The 17880-nt window shown below is 41.6% G+C and overlaps 1 protein-coding gene across 2 annotated transcripts in view; it reads left to right on the top strand.

Annotated features, from left to right (window-relative positions):
- Nucleotides 1-17202, top strand: part of COL8A1 (collagen type VIII alpha 1 chain) — a 154897-nt gene extending 137695 nt beyond the window's left edge. Inside the window, exons 3-4 of one of the 2 annotated variants that reach the window (XM_019756542.2) lie at nt 4787-5114; nt 12589-17202. In XM_019756542.2, coding sequence (XP_019612101.2) covers nt 4790-5114; nt 12589-14495 — 2232 coding nt within the window. In that variant the 5' untranslated portion in view covers nt 4787-4789 and the 3' untranslated portion in view covers nt 14496-17202. Of the gene's footprint in view, nt 1-4786; nt 5115-12585 lie in introns of both variants that reach the window. The other variant, XM_019756541.2, reaches the window with a different exon arrangement.
- Nucleotides 17203-17880: the final 678 nt, after the last annotated feature.

Genomic DNA, 17880 nt, shown 5'->3' with positions numbered 1-17880 from the left:
TTTACTTCCTCAGAGATGTCTGTCCCCACCATCCGTTCCAAAACAGTGTCTTCTACTCCAAGTCACTCTCCAGTCCTTTTCCCGTGCTTTGTTTTCTTCATAGCACTCAAATCTGAAACGATAAAATTTATTTTTAACTTGTTTATTCCTTGTCTCCCCACACTAGAATGTGAGTTCAATAAGATCAGGGACCTCATCTCTTTAACTTACCACTCTATCTCCAATACCCAGAACAATTCCTAAATATAAATATCTCTATAAATAAAATATAAACACCTTTGAATGAATTGCCCTGAGAAATGTAAATGAGGAGAAAATGCTCTTTGAGAGGTGTGGAAAAGCCAAGAAGACAATTCTGGGGAATACTGGAGAAGTAGGATTCTGCCGGATTTGCCTTCGCTTCAGGCGTGGTAAATCTGAGGCCTTGAGAAACTACAAACCCTGAGCAGGGGGCGGTCGGAGGGAGGCACAGGGGAAGACGTCCAAGAGCAGAGCAGACAGGCTTGTCCACACCACACACAACATGGACACGCATACACACACACACACACACACACACACACACACACACACACACACAGCTGTGTTAGCCCGTGTGAATGGGAAAGTTGGATTTAGGGCAAGGACTGAAATTTTAAATACTTAAGCATTCTTTTGGACAGCAAGCTAAAATTTCATGAGGATAAATGTACAAATCAAATGTTGAGGAGTGTCTAAAATAATATATATCACATTATTCTGTTACATACATTACAGGTCACATGAGGAAACTGAAACTCTCTGCAGTCCTGCCCAAATATAGGGAACCATTTAGGGCTGTTCAAAATGATTAGGATTGGCAAGTCTGACACCAGAATGAGTAACTGCCTTGGTTCTGCTGTTCTTTTTCTTTCTTTCTTTTTTTTTTTGCCAGTTTTAACATGTACATTTTAATGGCCATTGTTGTTTTATTCGTATTAGGTTTATCATTACTGCATTTAACCTCACATTTACTTTGGCTAGTATCCTTCTTTGAAAATCTTTGACATTTCAGTTGGTTTTGATTTGTCTTTTTGGACCCACTCCATAAACAATAACTTAAATTTGAATAGTGCTTTTCAGCTCACAAAGAATTCATATTATCATTTGTGCCATTGAACAGCCCTGTGGGAGAGGCAGAGATTATAATTTCTATTTCATAGGTAAGGAAACTGAGGTTTAGCGAAGATAAGGGAGTTGCCCAAGGTCACAGACATGGAGAGTCACAGAGCTACATTTCAACTCCAGGTCTTTTGGCTGCTACAATGCTTTTCCCATATGACATGACACCTATCACTAAGCCAGCTTGGCTGGCAAAAAGCCAGTGTCCACACACATTATATATGTTTATGTTTAGGTATACTCACACACATTATCAAATAGAAATCTTAAAAAATCAAATAGAACTCAAAAGATTATTTTGTTCTACATTCTAAAAAAAAAAAAAAAAACAAGGCAAGAAAACCCACTTCTACCATTTCTTCCCAGCAGGAACTCTGAGGCTCCTTCTTCCGCCAGGTGTTTGTATAGTGTTACACAAATCTGATGTTCTTTTGAGTGATTTGGGGAGAACCACCACACCACTTTGACCACCAAAATTATCCTCAGGGACAAGAGGGAAATTATTAAGGATAAGTCAAGCGGTAAATTCTAACCAGGGCTCCTATATAAATATTCAAGTTAAATCTGAACAAAGTTTACTTAAATAAAAAGTCAGAGAAATAGCAGATGGCAGACCGTAGGAGGTGGTTTTGGGGAGAGAAAGGCCAAGCCTGCAAGAGGAAATAATTGTAGTAAAGCACGATCCCACTGGGCCTTTGGTATGCAATTGGGGTTCTTCCAGGCATTTTGCCTCTTTCCAGTTTTCCAGTGTTTCATTAGATTGTCCTGGTTTAAAGATTACTAAGTATAACCCAACACATCCACTAAATTGATGGCAGGGTAAAGGGCCAAGCATGCTAGCTTATTATTAAAGACATCACCACCAGTTTAGGGTTTGATAATTAAATTAATTCATCCCCAAAGGTAGAATTAAGTCCCAGCTTAGACATTACCAGGTATTACCATGTGTTTCTGGTATGGATTAACATTTTCAGCTCTCTAGTAACTGCCTGAGACCCTGGATGCTAGAGCCAGACGGCACTTTAGGGAACAATCGAGTTTTATTTTTTTAAAATTAAGGAGTTGTAGGAATCTGTTCAGATACACAGAAATGAGATGAGAAATAAGGTCTGAAGTTGTGGTCTTCTGAATGAAAAAAGTAAGGACTAGCAATGTGTATAGTATCCTATAATTTGTGTCCTAAAGGGGTGTATATTGCATGTGCATATTCATGGAATATCTCTGGAAACATGTGGGGAAAATGGGGAAGTTGTTGATGCAAAGGAAAGGGATTTTAGATACTGGAGAACAGAAGTGGAAGGGAAATTAACTTTTTCTGGATATTCTTTGCTATTCATTAATGGTTTACAAATATGTCCCTCCTACTACAAGAGTATAAACTCCTTGAGGGCAGGGCCCACTGACTATATCATATTCATTTTTGTAACCCCTACGTGGGTGGGTCTAGCATTGTTTCTGGTAAGTATTAAACAAATTATCATTAAATGCTTACAGCAGATGTTCTTTTTTCACCTGAAATAAATTAGACTATTATTGAGTATAATTCAGTATTAATTTTGTGGCTTTATCCAAATGGTTTATAACAATTAATCATTCTTAGAAGGACAGAAAACAACAGCTTTCTATCTTCTGCCATTTTACCAGCACATAAATTATTTAGAGTACATTTGAAATAAACAGTTCTTAAGACTATCCTGATTTATGAAATGGAGAAAGTTTTATAAATCATTTTGCTGACAGATGTTTCTTCGTTTTTTCCCCCAAAGGGGAAAAATGATTAGTTAGTATATTTAGAAAAATTGTAAAGCAGTGAATTTTGTGGTAGGGATTCTTTAATTAAATACTTTTTAGGTGCTTTTTATTAAATAATTCTTCTGTAGCCTATTCACTCACTTGGCATTACTCTTGAATAAGATATTGCAAAGTCAATGCACATTTTCTAGGAAGTGGAAAACTATGCTCCAGAATTAAGTAAAGCAGAAGCAAAGAAAACAAGCTCTCAGGAGAATGGAAATTAAATTATATATAGACAGAAGTTTATTTAATTAAGTTTTCCAGAAGATACATTAAAAATTGTGGAAAACTTCTCTCTGTCTCTCTTTCTGTCTCTCTTTCACACACACACACACACACACACACACACACACACACAGAGCTCTCTCCAGCATTATGATGACACTCCACTTAGGATTCAGATTTTCACTAAGTCCCTGAATACGGTGAGAGCAAAGTATCTGATGTTAGCACTAGGGATGGGTTATTGAACAGACTTCAGTGTGTACCACACTTGCCTGCCCTCTAGTGGTCATTTGCAAACACTGCAGTACCCTGGGCTTTTTGGGTCTTCAGTCCTGGGCATTTCCAGAGCTCTTTTCAAGATAGTTTTTATAAACAGATACCTAAGCCCCATTTATATTTATTCTGTTAACTGCTAATTTGCAAAGGGTGCTATTAAATGTCTTAGAAACCATGTATTCTTATGAGTAGTGAAACATTTCTACCTTACATATGCAACTAGTTTGCTTTGTAAACTCCTTTCTTTCATAATAGTACAAAAATAAACTGTAATGGACTCCAGAACCAATTAACCCAATTCTAAATGAATGACTTCACAGTATTTAGATAGAAGCAAGAACTAGTATCCCTGTATGTGCATAATTATGATAGTGATTTTTATAATGACATTTTGGGACTGTCACATTTGAAGAAACTTCTTTACAATTCAGACTTCTGCAGTTTTTGTTGTTTGCTCTTTAACATTTATATTTATTTGAGACCACACCAAGGCAGCCAAAGGGCATCTAGCTGATGAAAAATCTCAGCCTCTGGCATAAAGTCTATAAATTATCAACTGTTTCCATTTAGAGTAGAATTTTGGCACTTACTAATAAAAGCCTCACTTGCCACCACATTTGCCTCTTTTTGGAGAATCTGTTCTATCTGTTAGGATTGAGTTTAGTGCGAATATGTGACACCCAAAATAACAGTGGTTTAAAGAAGGCAGACCATTATTTCTCTCTTGCACAAATTCCAAACTTAAGGATCAACATGGTGTCTCCATGTTCAAGCAAGGCTACAGTTTCTCTAGCTTGTTGCTCTGCCACCATCAGTGCACAGCTTACACCTAAGGGTCCAAGGTGTCTGGTCTGTTTCCAGGCAACATATCCACATCCAGCTGGCAGAAAGGACGAAGTGCAAAAACATGTCCACTTCCTGTTAGGATCCTTCTTGGAAGTTGCACCCATTCTAACTACATCCAATTGGCCTGAACATGTCACATGCCACAACTGGCTGAACTGTTTTTGCTCTAGGCTACTCGGTTCCAGCTGAAAACCAGGGGTTGCAATACTATGGAAGAAGGCAGAATTGGTATTTAGGGACAACTAGCACGCTCTCCTATAACCTATAGTCATACCAACTGCCTTCTGTCCACAAATCCTGTTCTCCTCTGTTTTTCCGTTTGATTTTCCTTTGTTTTCTATTAAAAGGTAGCATCTTCCTTTTCATTTGTCTTCCACGTAAGAAGTTCTGATAGTAAAGACTGTGTCTTTTTTTTTTTTTCTGTCTTTGTTTTTCCATCTCTGAATATACTCCAAGCACTTGGCCTGCAGGTTTCAACATGTTGGTGCATTCCTTCCTTCCACAGGTGATGGCTGTGCCACCTGCCCCGCTGCAGCTGCTGGGAGTGCTGCTCACCATTTCCCTGGGCTCCATCAGGCTCATTCAGGCTGGTGCCTACTATGGGATCAAGCCGCTGCCGCAAATTCCTCCTCAGATCCCACCGCAAATTCCGCAATACCAGCCCCTGGGCCAACAAATACCTCACATACCTTTGAGCAAAGATGGCCTTACCATGGGCAAGGAGCTGCCCCACATGCAGTATGGCAAAGAGTACCCACATCTACCCCAATATATGAAGGAAATGCAGCCGGTGCCAAGAATGGGCAAGGAAGCAGCACCCAAGAAAGGCAAAGGTAACATCGTGCTCCTGGGCTGTTACAGAACAGCAGCCTTCCGAAACCCTAACCTGCGATCAGGGGGTTGGGGAGCTCAAGTTTAGAATTTTTTATTTTAGAATACATTGCTAACATTTATTAAATACCTGCTGCATTCTAAACTCTATCCTTGAAAATTTCAAGTCTTAAAGAAAGATACAAACAAAATTACTATTTTATGTTGCGCTTTACTGTTTTCACAGCATCAAATGACAAAATAATATATATTTAATAACAAATCGTTTATTTCTTTATTCATTACTTATTTATTCAAATATCTGGCAATTATTTAATGAGCATCTATTTTTGTGTCAGGCTCTGGGCCAGATGCTGGGGGACAAAGCAGTAAAAAACAAAAGAAAGGTGACCATCAGTGTCCTGAATTAGGAGAACAATGTTGTAAGGACGTGTTATGCTTAAAAAGTACTCACATAAAAGCATTTTGTGAACAAGGTGCTAGATAAATACAAGTGTTTTTAAGACTGCTCTAATTAAATTACTGCACATGTCAATCAATAAATCAACAAAAGGAGACTAAGGAGTATAGACTGCATCTAGAGATCATACCTGAAAAATCTCTTCCAATACTTTTTAGGCATATTTATTAGTTATTCAACACCCGCAAACTGTTTATCACTGTGAGCAACACTTTCTTACAAATTCAGTTGGTTTATTTGGAGTTCTAGGAAACCTAGCATTTGCAGGAAAGGTACTGCATCAAAGTAGCAATTGCCTTTGAGGAAGTGGAGGCTATTTCTCTGGTTCCTGCGAAAGCAGGAAACTCCACTTCTGGAGAACTACCGGATTTGGCACTAAGAGGGCTAGATGCCTCGAGGCCAGAAATAAGGGAGACCTAGTCATTTAACCTCTATGAAACTACTTTTCCTCATACGTAAAGTAAGATTGTTGAGAGGATCGATGCCATAAGGTAAGTAAACGTGCTAAGTAAACACTATGAGACACCACAAGAATTCTGAGTTGCCAACACTGGTCTCACAACAAACCCTAAGTAAGAACAGAGTAAGTTCCAGGCAATATGCTAGACACTGGGGACGCTGATGAATAAGACGTGACCCTGCCCCAGACGCTCCCTTGATGTGTTAGCTACACAATCCACTGCTTAGAAATAACATGCCTTGATAGTACTCTCATAATAACTATTGGCATAAAAGAAGTATTACCAATTGGCTTCTCTTTAGGAACTGATATTCCACTAGGGGGACTAGCTCAGCCATTTGTTTTCCTTCCTTGAATGGCCTGCCTGGCTTTTGGCATTTCCTGTACTTATTGTGATGAGTACCAGATTTCACTCAGGGAATTTGGGAAGAATAGAAATTCAATGGTTCTATTTTGTTTTCTGACAGTAGCTCAGTGAAAAATACAACAGTCAGGATTAAGATGTCACCACTGGTTACAATAAGACTTTGGGACCATAAATTTCATTTCTTTATGTTATCCATTACTTCCAGTAGCATGGGAGATCCAAAGTTGTGTTTCTCTGCAAGGTGTAACATAATCATTTATGTTACTATACACTTGTATTTCGATAACAATTCGAGAAAGCACAACACCTTTCATATCCATGATCTAATCTTATAGTGTGGATATATTATTCTTGCTGTACAGATAGGCAAGCAGACTTGCTAACGGCTTAAGTGACCCAATCAAGATCTCATTTCCAGGCCAGGAGCTTCCTGCTCCTAATCCCAGTTCTACTCCATTCCACACTGCTCGTCATGCTAAAATCCTAAAATATCTTATTCACTTCTGTTTAAAAACCAAATTTGCAAATGAGAAAAAACACATTAAAGAATGAATATCTAAGGCTTAGTAAATCCTGCAGCACATAAAGAAATTAAGCAAGTCTATCTGACTCCAGAGGACAGATATGGAAGGTGTTATTAAATCACAAACAAAATAAAATGCTCCAGTTCTTCCCCAAGTCCACATGATGGCTTTCATCATCCACATCACACTGCATTTTCACAAGAGGAAATGTTTTTGCCATATATTATTACATTAAAATATCAAGGACAAGGAGATCCAAGATGGCAGAGTAGATAAACACTGTGCCTGCATCCTTCCATGAACACATTAAAATTGCAGCTAAAATTATAGAACAATCAACCTGGAGAACCACCTGAAGTCTAGCTGAATAAGATCCTACAACTAAAAATATAAAGAAGAGGCTATGCCAAGAATGGTAGGAGGGGTAGAGACACGGAACAGGATCCAAACCTTCCTGTGCAAGTTGAAAATTAGGAGGGATATCTCGGCTACAGAGGTTACCCCCCAAAGGAGTCAGGGACTCCAGCCCTCCACACCAGGCTCCCCAGCTTGGAATACTGGTACTGGTAAGAGGAGCCCCCCTAAAACAATCTGGCTGTGAAAAACAGTAGGGATTCCAACCATTTGGGTGGGATGACAGAAAGCTATAGGAAACCCAGATGTCCTTTTAAAGGGCCTATGCACAGACTCACTGTCTCCCAGGCACTCGCCTTGGACTCCAGCAGAAGGACAGTGATTCAAGGGGCCTCAGAGACATACGGGGGGCAAACTAAGGTGTGTGGCTCCAGGTGGAGGACTGGAGGACAGTCAGCATTTTGTTGGTGAGGAGGTCCTCCTTCTATGCAGCCGGCAGAGAGACACCATCTTTCCTATGTTGAGCCCGCCCGCACAGGCCAAATCTGAATCTGAATGGCCTGGGGAGCTCTGCAGCTCCACCAAGCTGATTCAGCTGGGACCCTGCCCCACCCAACTCCTGGACCACGGAAGGCACTTTCTCCACAAGCAGCCAGCTCATCCACACTGTACTCTGTCTTGGGAAACTATAGAAATCCAAAGCCCCAGGCAAGCAGTGACTCGCCTCACTGTGCTCTGAGACTTTTGCCATGTCACTCCAGGCTCAGCACTGGCACCAAACCACAGTCTACATTAACCTGGTGACCACAACTCTTCCCACTCTAGTGATCCCTGAGACCCACCCAACTTGTATACTGCATGAGGCTTTATCAGCAGCTCAACCGAAAGAGATGGGGCTGGTAGCAGTAGGCCTCTGGGTGTGCTGGCTTTATGTGGAGTTATCCTAGGCCTGGTATTGGTGGTGGCTGTCCTCAGTTCGCAGCATGGCCTCTCCCAAGCACCTCCAGGTTTACCACAGGCAGCAAACAACTGTAGATCACTTTGTACCTCCTACCTGGCCAGTCACAGGCAGTGGCTGACTCAGGCCTGCACCAGACAGCCTTCCAACAGGCCCCAGAACAAATATACTTGAAGACTGGCTTCGGACCATAGCAGATCACCACCCAATTAGCCCCACAAGTGGCACACATAAAGGGTGGTCTCAACAGGCACCAGAGCCCACTGGGGCAAATCCCATTCAGTGGGTTAAGCCTCCTGTACAGCAGCCCATAAACTGTGAACATGGCCAAACCCCACAGCCAGTCAGCCTGAGGGTAAATCCCACCCACTGATGTGCCAATAGCAACCAAGGCTCTACTATAACAGGAGGGCACACATAACCCACACAAGAGACACTCCTGGAACACCTGGCTCAGGTGGCCAGGGAGACTGCTCCACTGGACCCCACAAGACATCTACCACATAAGGCCACCCGGCTAAGACTGGGAGACATAGCAGATCCACCTAATACATAGAAACAAACTCAGAGAGGCAGCCAAAATGAGGAAACAAAGAAATGTGCCCAAGTGAAAGAACAGGAGAAAAATCCAGAAAAACAACTAAACGAAATGTAGGCAAGCAACCTACCAGATACAAAGTTCAAAACAATGGTTATAAAGATGCTCAAGGAACTTAGTGAGAACTTCAACAAAAAGGCTGCAAGCATAAAAAAAAGGACATAGAAACCATTAAAAAAGAAACAGTCAGAAGAAAGAATACAATAGCTGAAATGAAGAATGCACTAGGGGTCAGCCTAGGTGGCTCAGGCGATTGGAGCACCGTGCTCCGAACGCCAAGGTTGCTGGTTCGATTCCCACATGGGTCAGTGAGCTGCGCCCTCTACAGCTAAGATTGTGAAAACAGCTCTCCCTGGAGCTGGGCTGCTGTGAGCAGCCGGAGGTCAGCATGAGCAGCCGGAAGTTAGCGCAAGCAGCCGGAAGTTGGCACGAGCTGCCACAGGCTGCCGAGTGCTGACGTGGGCTACTGTGTGCTGCTGTGAATGGCCAGAAGCCATTGTGAGTGGCTGGCAGCCAGTGAGAGCTGCTGTGAGTGGCCGACTGGCGACTGACTGCCTCAGCTGGGGGGTGGGGGGGGCGAAGCAAGGGGCGAAGCACAAGGCTCATAACACCAGCATGGGCCAGGGAGCTGTGTTCTACACAACTAGACTGAGAAACAATGGCTTGAAGCGGAGTTGGTGGGGGGAGGCGGAAGAAAGGGGGAAAAAAAGAATGCACTAGAAGGAATCACTGCAGACTAAATGAAACAGAGGATTGAATCAGTGATTTGGAAGATAAGGTAGCAGAAAACACCCAATCAGAACAGCAAAAAGAGAAAAGAATTGGGGTGGCCGGTCGGTTAGCTCAGTTGGCTAGAGCATGGTGCTAATAGCACCAAGGTTGCTGGTTTGATCCCCACATGGGCCACTGTGAGCTGCGCCCTCCTTAAAAAGAAAAAAAAAAAAAATGAGGATAGTTTAAGAGACAACATCAAGTGTAACAACATAGTTGCTGTGACAACATCAAGTATAACAACATTCACATTATAGGGGTACCAGAAGGAGTAGAGAGAAAGCAAGAGATTGAGAACCTATTTAAAGAAACAATGACTGAAAACTTTCCTAACCTGGTGAAGGGAATAGGCATACAAGTCCAGGAAGTACAAAAAGTCCCAAACAAAATTATCCCAAACAGGCCTACACCTAGGTATTATACATTATAATTAGAATGGCAAAGGTTAAACACAAAGAGAATCCTAAAACCACCAAGAGAAAGGGAACTAGTAACTTATAAGGGAGCTCCCATAAGACTGGCAGCTAATTTCTCAACAGAAACTTTGCAGGCCAAAAGGGATTGGCACAAAATGTTCAATGTGATGAAAAGCAAGGACCTACAACCAAGACTACTGTACCCAGCAAGGCTATCATTTAAAATCAAAGAACAGATAAAGAGCTTCCTAGACAAGAAAAAGCTAAAGAAGTTCATCACCACCAAACCGGTATTGCAAGGAATGTTAGAAGGTCTTCTTTAAAATGGAAAAAAAAATCAAAATTATGAATAATAAAATGGCAAAAGCCACATATCTAGCAACAATTTCTTTCAATGTAAATGGATTAAATGCTCCAATCAAAAGACATAGGAGGGCTAAATGGATTTAAAAGAAAAAAAACCCTTACATATGCTGCCTACAAGAGACTCACTTCATATTGAAAGACACACACAGACAGAAAGTAAAGGGATGGAAAAAAATATTTCATGAAAATGGAAATGAAAAACACACAAAAAAGCTGGGATATCAATACTTATACATTTAAAACAAAGGCTATAAGAAGAAACAACTAAGGACTCAGTAATCCCACTTCAGGGTATTTATCTGAGGAAACCCAAAACACTACTTTGAGGTGATGTGTGCATCCATATGTTCACTGCAGCATTGTTTACAATGGCCAAGATGTGGAGACAACCTGGGTGTCCATCAATGGAAGAATGGATAGAGGAGGTAGTACATATATACAATGGAACATTGCTTGGCTATGGAAGGGGATGGGTTATTGCCGTCTGCAGCAGTAAGGATGGACCTGGAGGGTATTGTGCTGAGTATGTCAGAGAAAGACAGATGCAATGTGACTTCATGTGGAACCTAAGAACAAAATTAACAAACAAACTTATAGACACAGAAAACATTCTGATGGTTGCCAGATGGAAGGGGGTTTGGGGTATAAGTGCAAGAAGGGGAAGGGATTAAGATGTACAAATTGGTTGTTACATGATAGTTATGGGGATGTAGGGTATAGCATTAGGGATACAATCAATTAACATTGTAATAACTATGTATGGTGTCAGATGGGTACTAGATTTGATAGGGTGATAGATGGGAGGGCGGTGGGGTGGGGTGAAAAAGGTGACAGGATTAAAAAGTACAAATTGGTAGTTAAAAAATAGTCATGGGGATGTAAAGCAAAGCATAGGGAATATAGTCAGTGATATGATAATAACTATTTATAGTTCCATGTGGATACTAACTAGTCAGGGGGATCACTTCTTCAATTATAGAAATGTCTAATTACTATGCTGTACACCTGAAATTAATAAAAAATAATATCGAATGTCAACTGTAATTGATGAATTTAAAAAGGGGGAGAAAGGCAAAGGGGAATAAGATATCAAAATGTCCAGATATAAAACAAATAAATCATAGGGTGTAATGTACAGCAAGGGGAACAGATTCAATAATATTGTGATAGCATAGTACAGTGTCAGATGGTTGCTGTACTTATCATGGCATATAAATGTTGAATAACTGTGGTGTATCCCTGAAACAATATAGTGTGTTACTATATATACTATAGTATGTGAGCTATATTTTTAATAAAAATGTTAAACATAAATAAAAGAGTTCAAGAAAGTAATTTAGATAAAATATAAAGAGAACAGCTGAAGGAAACAAATTGCCTTAAAGGGATGTTTTCATACTGTGGTGTTTAACTTTTAGCCTACTCTAAATGTAAGATAGCCTTCCTAAATGTGGGGACAGCATTTCCCAAAATATTTTCTGAAAATTCCATTTAAAGATCTTGAATTTTTAAATTTTAAGGGTTTTCTATATCTATTTCATATAACTGAAATATATAAACAAATTAGTAGATAATAAGATATATAAATTCTGTTACATTAAATAGAAATTACAATCCATAAAAAAAATCAAGAAAATGGAAAAATACAGTATATCAAGAAGTAGTAAAAAAAAAACCAGAAATAATAAAAATGGAGAATGACTCCAACATTGTTTAAAATACATACACACACATACCTAGAACACATGAGATGGAAATATATGTAAATGTCAAGTGATTACCTCTGAGTAGTGGGCTTATAGGCAACTTTGATTTTTCTTTATCGTTCTTCAAATTTTCTATAGAGAACACACCATAATATCTCCAAGTTTTATACTTGGGAAAATGTTTATTACTTTTAACGTTTTTTACTTAACCAATGCTGATAAAAGTAGCAGCAGATAACAATTCTCAAAACACTATCTCAAATATGTCAAAGAAATTATTAGCTTGATTATCCTTTAAGTATTGATAACGTACAGTCCTGCAAGATGAACACATTATTCCTAGTTGCTCCTCTCAATAAGTAATAGATAAATGTGCCAGAACTAAATAATCATTGTCATGACTTCCTTGAAGCGAAGGATAATCAATATTAATTGCTCTTTTTCCTTCCCTCTCTCTATCTTTCTCTCTATCTCTCTCTCTCCTCTTTCCCAGTAGAAGTACCATTAGCCAGTTTACGAGGGGAGCAAGGTCCCCGTGGGGAGCCTGGCCCAAGAGGACCACCTGGGCCCCCTGGTTTACCAGGTCATGGGATACCTGGAGTCAAAGGAAAACCAGGGCCACAGGGATATCCCGGAATTGGAAAGCCAGGTATGCCTGGAATGCCAGGAAAGCCAGGCGCCATGGGAATGCCTGGGGCAAAAGGGGAAATTGGACCAAAAGGGGAAATTGGGCCCATGGGGATCCCAGGACCACAAGGACCTCCCGGGCCTCACGGACTTCCTGGCATTGGGAAACCAGGTGGACCAGGGTTACCAGGGCAACCAGGTGCAAAAGGTGAGCGAGGACCCAAAGGACCCCCAGGACCCCCAGGCCTTCAAGGTCCTAAAGGAGAGAAGGGCTTCGGGATGCCAGGTCTGCCAGGCCTGAAGGGTCCACCAGGGATGCATGGCCCTCCCGGCCCTGTCGGACTTCCAGGAGTGGGCAAACCAGGAGTGACAGGCTTCCCTGGGCCCCAGGGCCCCCTGGGAAAGCCAGGTCCTCCAGGTGAACCTGGGCCACAAGGCCCTATTGGGATACCAGGGGTTCAAGGACCTCCTGGGATGCCTGGAGTTGGAAAACCAGGCCAGGATGGAATCCCTGGCCAGCCAGGGTTTCCAGGTGGCAAAGGGGAACAGGGACTGCCCGGGCTGCCAGGACCCCCGGGCCTTCCAGGGATCGGAAAACCAGGCTTCCCAGGACCCAAAGGTGACAGGGGCGTAGGGGGTGTTCCTGGGGTTCTGGGACCAAGAGGGGAGAAAGGACCAGTAGGTGCCCCTGGGTTGGGGGGTCCCCCAGGAGAGCCAGGCCTGCCTGGAATGCCAGGTCCTATGGGCCCTCCAGGTGCTATTGGTTTTCCTGGACCTAAAGGAGAAGGTGGGGTTGTGGGGCCACAGGGGCCACCAGGTCCCAAGGGTGAGCCAGGGCTTCAAGGCTTCCCAGGAAAGCCAGGTTTCCTTGGTGAAGTAGGGCCGCCTGGCATAAGGGGTTTGCCAGGTCCCATAGGGCCCAAGGGGGAAGCTGGGCACAAAGGTTTGCCAGGGCTCCCTGGTGCTCCAGGGCTGCTTGGACCAAAGGGAGAGCCAGGAATCCCAGGGGATCAGGGTTTGCAGGGCCCCCCAGGCATCCCAGGTATTGCAGGCCCTAGTGGCCCCATTGGACCACCTGGAATTCCAGGTCCCAAAGGAGAACCAGGCCTCCCAGGACCCCCTGGGTTCCCTGGAGTAGGAAAGCCTGGAGTAGCAGGACTTCACGGCCCCCCAGGGAAGCCTGGTGCCCTGGGTCCTCAAGGCCAGCCTGGCCTTCCAGGGCCCCCAGGCCCTCCGGGGCCCCCAGGCCCCCCAGCTGTCATGCCCCCTACACCACCTCCCCATGGAGAGTATCTACCAGATATGGGGCTGGGGATTGATGGAGTGAAACCCCCCCATGCCTATGGGGCTAAGAAAGGCAAGCACGGAGGGCCAGCCTACGAAATGCCTGCATTTACCGCGGAGCTGACTGCACCTTTCCCACCTGTGGGGGCTCCAGTGAAGTTTGACAAACTGCTCTACAACGGCAGACAGAACTACAACCCGCAGACCGGCATCTTCACCTGCGAGGTCCCAGGCGTCTACTACTTTGCATACCATGTTCACTGCAAGGGGGGCAACGTGTGGGTTGCTCTGTTCAAGAACAACGAGCCCATGATGTACACATATGACGAGTACAAAAAGGGCTTCCTGGACCAGGCTTCGGGGAGTGCGGTGCTGCTGCTCAGGCCCGGAGACCGCGTGTTCCTTCAGATGCCCTCAGAACAGGCCGCGGGGCTGTACGCTGGGCAGTATGTCCATTCCTCCTTTTCAGGATATTTATTGTATCCCATGTAAAAAAGAAACCAAAAAGAGAGAGATTTAATAGAAGAAAATGATGCACCGAGAAATCTGAATGAAAAACATAATTGCTTCAAAACATTTATATAGTTGGAAAGTTTATATTTAAGTGAGAATTTGAACCATCATGTACAAATAAAAACTAGGATGCATGTTGTATGCTCTGCACAGCAGCTTGTAATTGAAAATGATGGGACAGATTTATGTATCAAGTACTGACACTTGTGTTGTACCCACTGGAATCGTATTCGCTGTTGTATGTTATGTGCTTCCATGGTAACCTGCTTATTCAGATCAGTCAAAATATTTCAGTATGAAAGATCTCAGCTAGTGAAAGTCACTCACTCATATTGTTTACTTTAGAATATTTATAAATGTGGCTTAAAGAAATGTCCATGATAACAATTACATACCGTATTTACTTGCATAATTTCCTGTGTTTGTGCAGATATTTTGCCATGGAATGTGGGGGAGTTCTACAGTGTTACTGCCTCGGTGGGTGGGGGACAGGGGTCCATGGTAGGATTTAATGGAAGGGCTATTTCTCTCCTGTGTCTTTTAACACCAGGAGTCCTACTCAGCACTGTGTATCTAGTGTCTCTAGAAGAACAAGTGAACCAATTTTGACCATTGTGTATTTACTCAGTGCTTTCTCTGTGCCTCGCACTGGGTGAGACCGACACCTTTGTGTGAATTAAGGCAGCGCTCCACAAGGAGCTAACAAACCAGCTGGGAGACATGAGCAGTAAATAACTCATTTATTCCTCAAGGGTTCTTTTTGTTTGTTTTCTGATTTTTTTTTTCCTTCTCTCTGTGTAATTTCCATTATGGCCCAACTAATATAAACACCTGGAAGTTATAAGAAAAAAAATAATGCTCTCTTCCCATGACTTTCCAGTTGTGTGGAATTTTCATTATCAGTAGCAGTTATTCTGTTTACATGCATATGAAAATCCCCTCCTTAGCCTACACACACAAATGACTACAATGAGGTTTCATCCATGCAGGGGATATCAGTATTTTTTAGTAACTGTTGAATTTCAAAGAAATTTCCCTGTGTAGTATACATGCAAATTGGTATGTGGTCTGAGATTCCAAAGTCACTTTCCAAAATCCAATTCATCTTTTATTTGGGAGTGTAAAAGAATTACACAGGAAAATAATTCTTTTGAAAAAATAATTTCTGAAGTTTTGAATTTAAAAATGAATGTACTACTTCCTGGTGTAGGTACTGAAATTGTAGGAAAAGAACTGTTTTCTTTAGAAGCAAACTGTGGAAGGGCTATCTGCAATGTCAAAGGGCAATGATAGCCCATGCTTTTCATGTCACCCATACTCAAAGAGTCAATATAAGTTTAAAGAGAAAAATAAATATTTTTCCAAGTTTTCACTTAGGTACATACTAACTGCTTTGGGCATTCAAATCTGGTCTCAAAACACAGCCAAAGCATTTCAAGTCAGCTATGAGTCTACTGCTGACACTATAAGCCACTGGGGAAAATAATGTGGAGCTATGGTGGTGAAATCCTGTGTCTTTTCCACAAAACGAAGAGTGAGGAGTTGAGGGGATAGTTCCAGATGGGAAATTACACAAATAAATACGGTATATGGAAATGTGTCTATGTCAAATCTGAATCCTTTTAACAATCACGAAAATTCTCTTCAATCTAATATGTCTGTTCTCTTATGATATACGAGCACCATTTCGTCTCAATTTCTTAAAAACAGAAATGAGTTAATTACCACAGCATTTCTTATTCACTGCTAATCATATGACAAAATTTTCCCATTAGAAAATGTCCCACCCAACTTTCAGTTTCAAGGCAGACAGCATTAATGTTGCCAAATATCCTTTGGGTTGGTCTTTGAGGATACTGGTTAGGGGCTGATGATAATGGGGATGATGGGGAGCCACTGGGCTCCTTCTGCTGAACAGCTGCATTGAAATGGCTTGGAAGCCAGATCAGCTGATTTGTAAAACTGTATTTATCTGTACATGTATGGCTTTTTATTTCCACCACATAAGAGAGAAAATACCTATTTAGTTAAAACCAAATTTCAGTTTCCAAAATACCTTCCAACTTATTTATTGGTTGTTACTCAATTGCCTATATGTGTGTGAGTGTGAGTGTGTGTGTGTGTGTGTGTGTGTGTGTGTGCGTATATTATCGGGCATATGCTTCTAACTTTTCGATAGGGGAGGAGCAAAATCTATGCCAGATACTGTGTATTCTACAATGGTGCTAATCTCAGAGCTAAATGAATTACTCCACTTAATTTAAAAAAAAAAAAAGAGTTTTAAATAATTATCTATGTGTCTGTGTTTCTCTTTTGAGTGTTGCACATCACGTTAACACATTAGTGTAAAAGCAGATGAAACAACCGCGTACTCTAAAGTGTAGGGATAGTACTATAACCCGTATTTAATTCAAAGTTAACTAGAATTTTTCCATGTGAAATGGACCCAACTGGCATTGTTATTTAAATACAGAGTTTTAAGCAGTATGACATCCCACAGGGGAAAAGAATGTCTGTAGTGGGTGACTGTTCTCAAATATCTTACAGAATACCATGAATGGTGAATAGACTGGTAACTTTTTCGAGTTTCCATGATAGATTTGAGACTTGTCAATAGCAAATCATTTTTTGTATTTAAATTTTTGTACTGATTTGAAAAAAGTCTTATTAAATATCTTTAAAAGAATGTTTCTCATCTTGTTCCTATTACTCAGCTGACAGTTTGAACCTCATAACATTTTTGTCCCCAAGTGTAATAATTAGCAGCTGAAATGGAGACCTAAAACAATCGTAGCCTAAACAGGACAACTATTTCTCTCTGACATTACAGCTCTGAGCATAAGCAGTCTCGGATTCATTGGGTAGCTCCAGTGAAGACCCCAGGTTCCTTCTAAAGTAGTCTCCCCTTGTCTGCAGTCTCACCTGCCGTGTTTTCAGTTACCTGCAGTCAACTGTAGTCCAACAATATCAAACGGAAAATTCCAGAAGTAAACAACTCATACGTTTTAAATTGCACAGCATTCGGAGTTGTGTGATGAAATCTCACAGCATCCTGCTGCGTTCAGCCCCAGATGAAAATTATCCCTTTGTCCAGCGTATTGTCGCTATATACACTACCCACGTTTTACTCAGGAGTCTCTTACTCCCTGTTATCAGATCGGTTATCAAAGAGATAGACCACAGTCACATAATGTTTTTTCCATATAGTGTTATAATTGTTCTATTTCACTATTAGTTACGGTTGTTAATCTCGTACTGTGCCTAATTTATAAATTAAACTATCATAGCTAAGTATGCATAGGGAAAAACATAGTATATATAGGGTTCAGTACTATCTGTGGCGTCAGGCATCCCCTAGGGGTCT

The sequence above is a fragment of the Rhinolophus sinicus genome, linkage group LG01, assembly GCF_036562045.2.
Source record: "Rhinolophus sinicus isolate RSC01 linkage group LG01, ASM3656204v1, whole genome shotgun sequence".
Lineage (NCBI taxonomy): Eukaryota > Metazoa > Chordata > Mammalia > Chiroptera > Rhinolophidae > Rhinolophus > Rhinolophus sinicus.
Note: the sequence above shows the minus strand (reverse complement) of the source record. Positions and strands in the feature narration are given on the sequence as shown.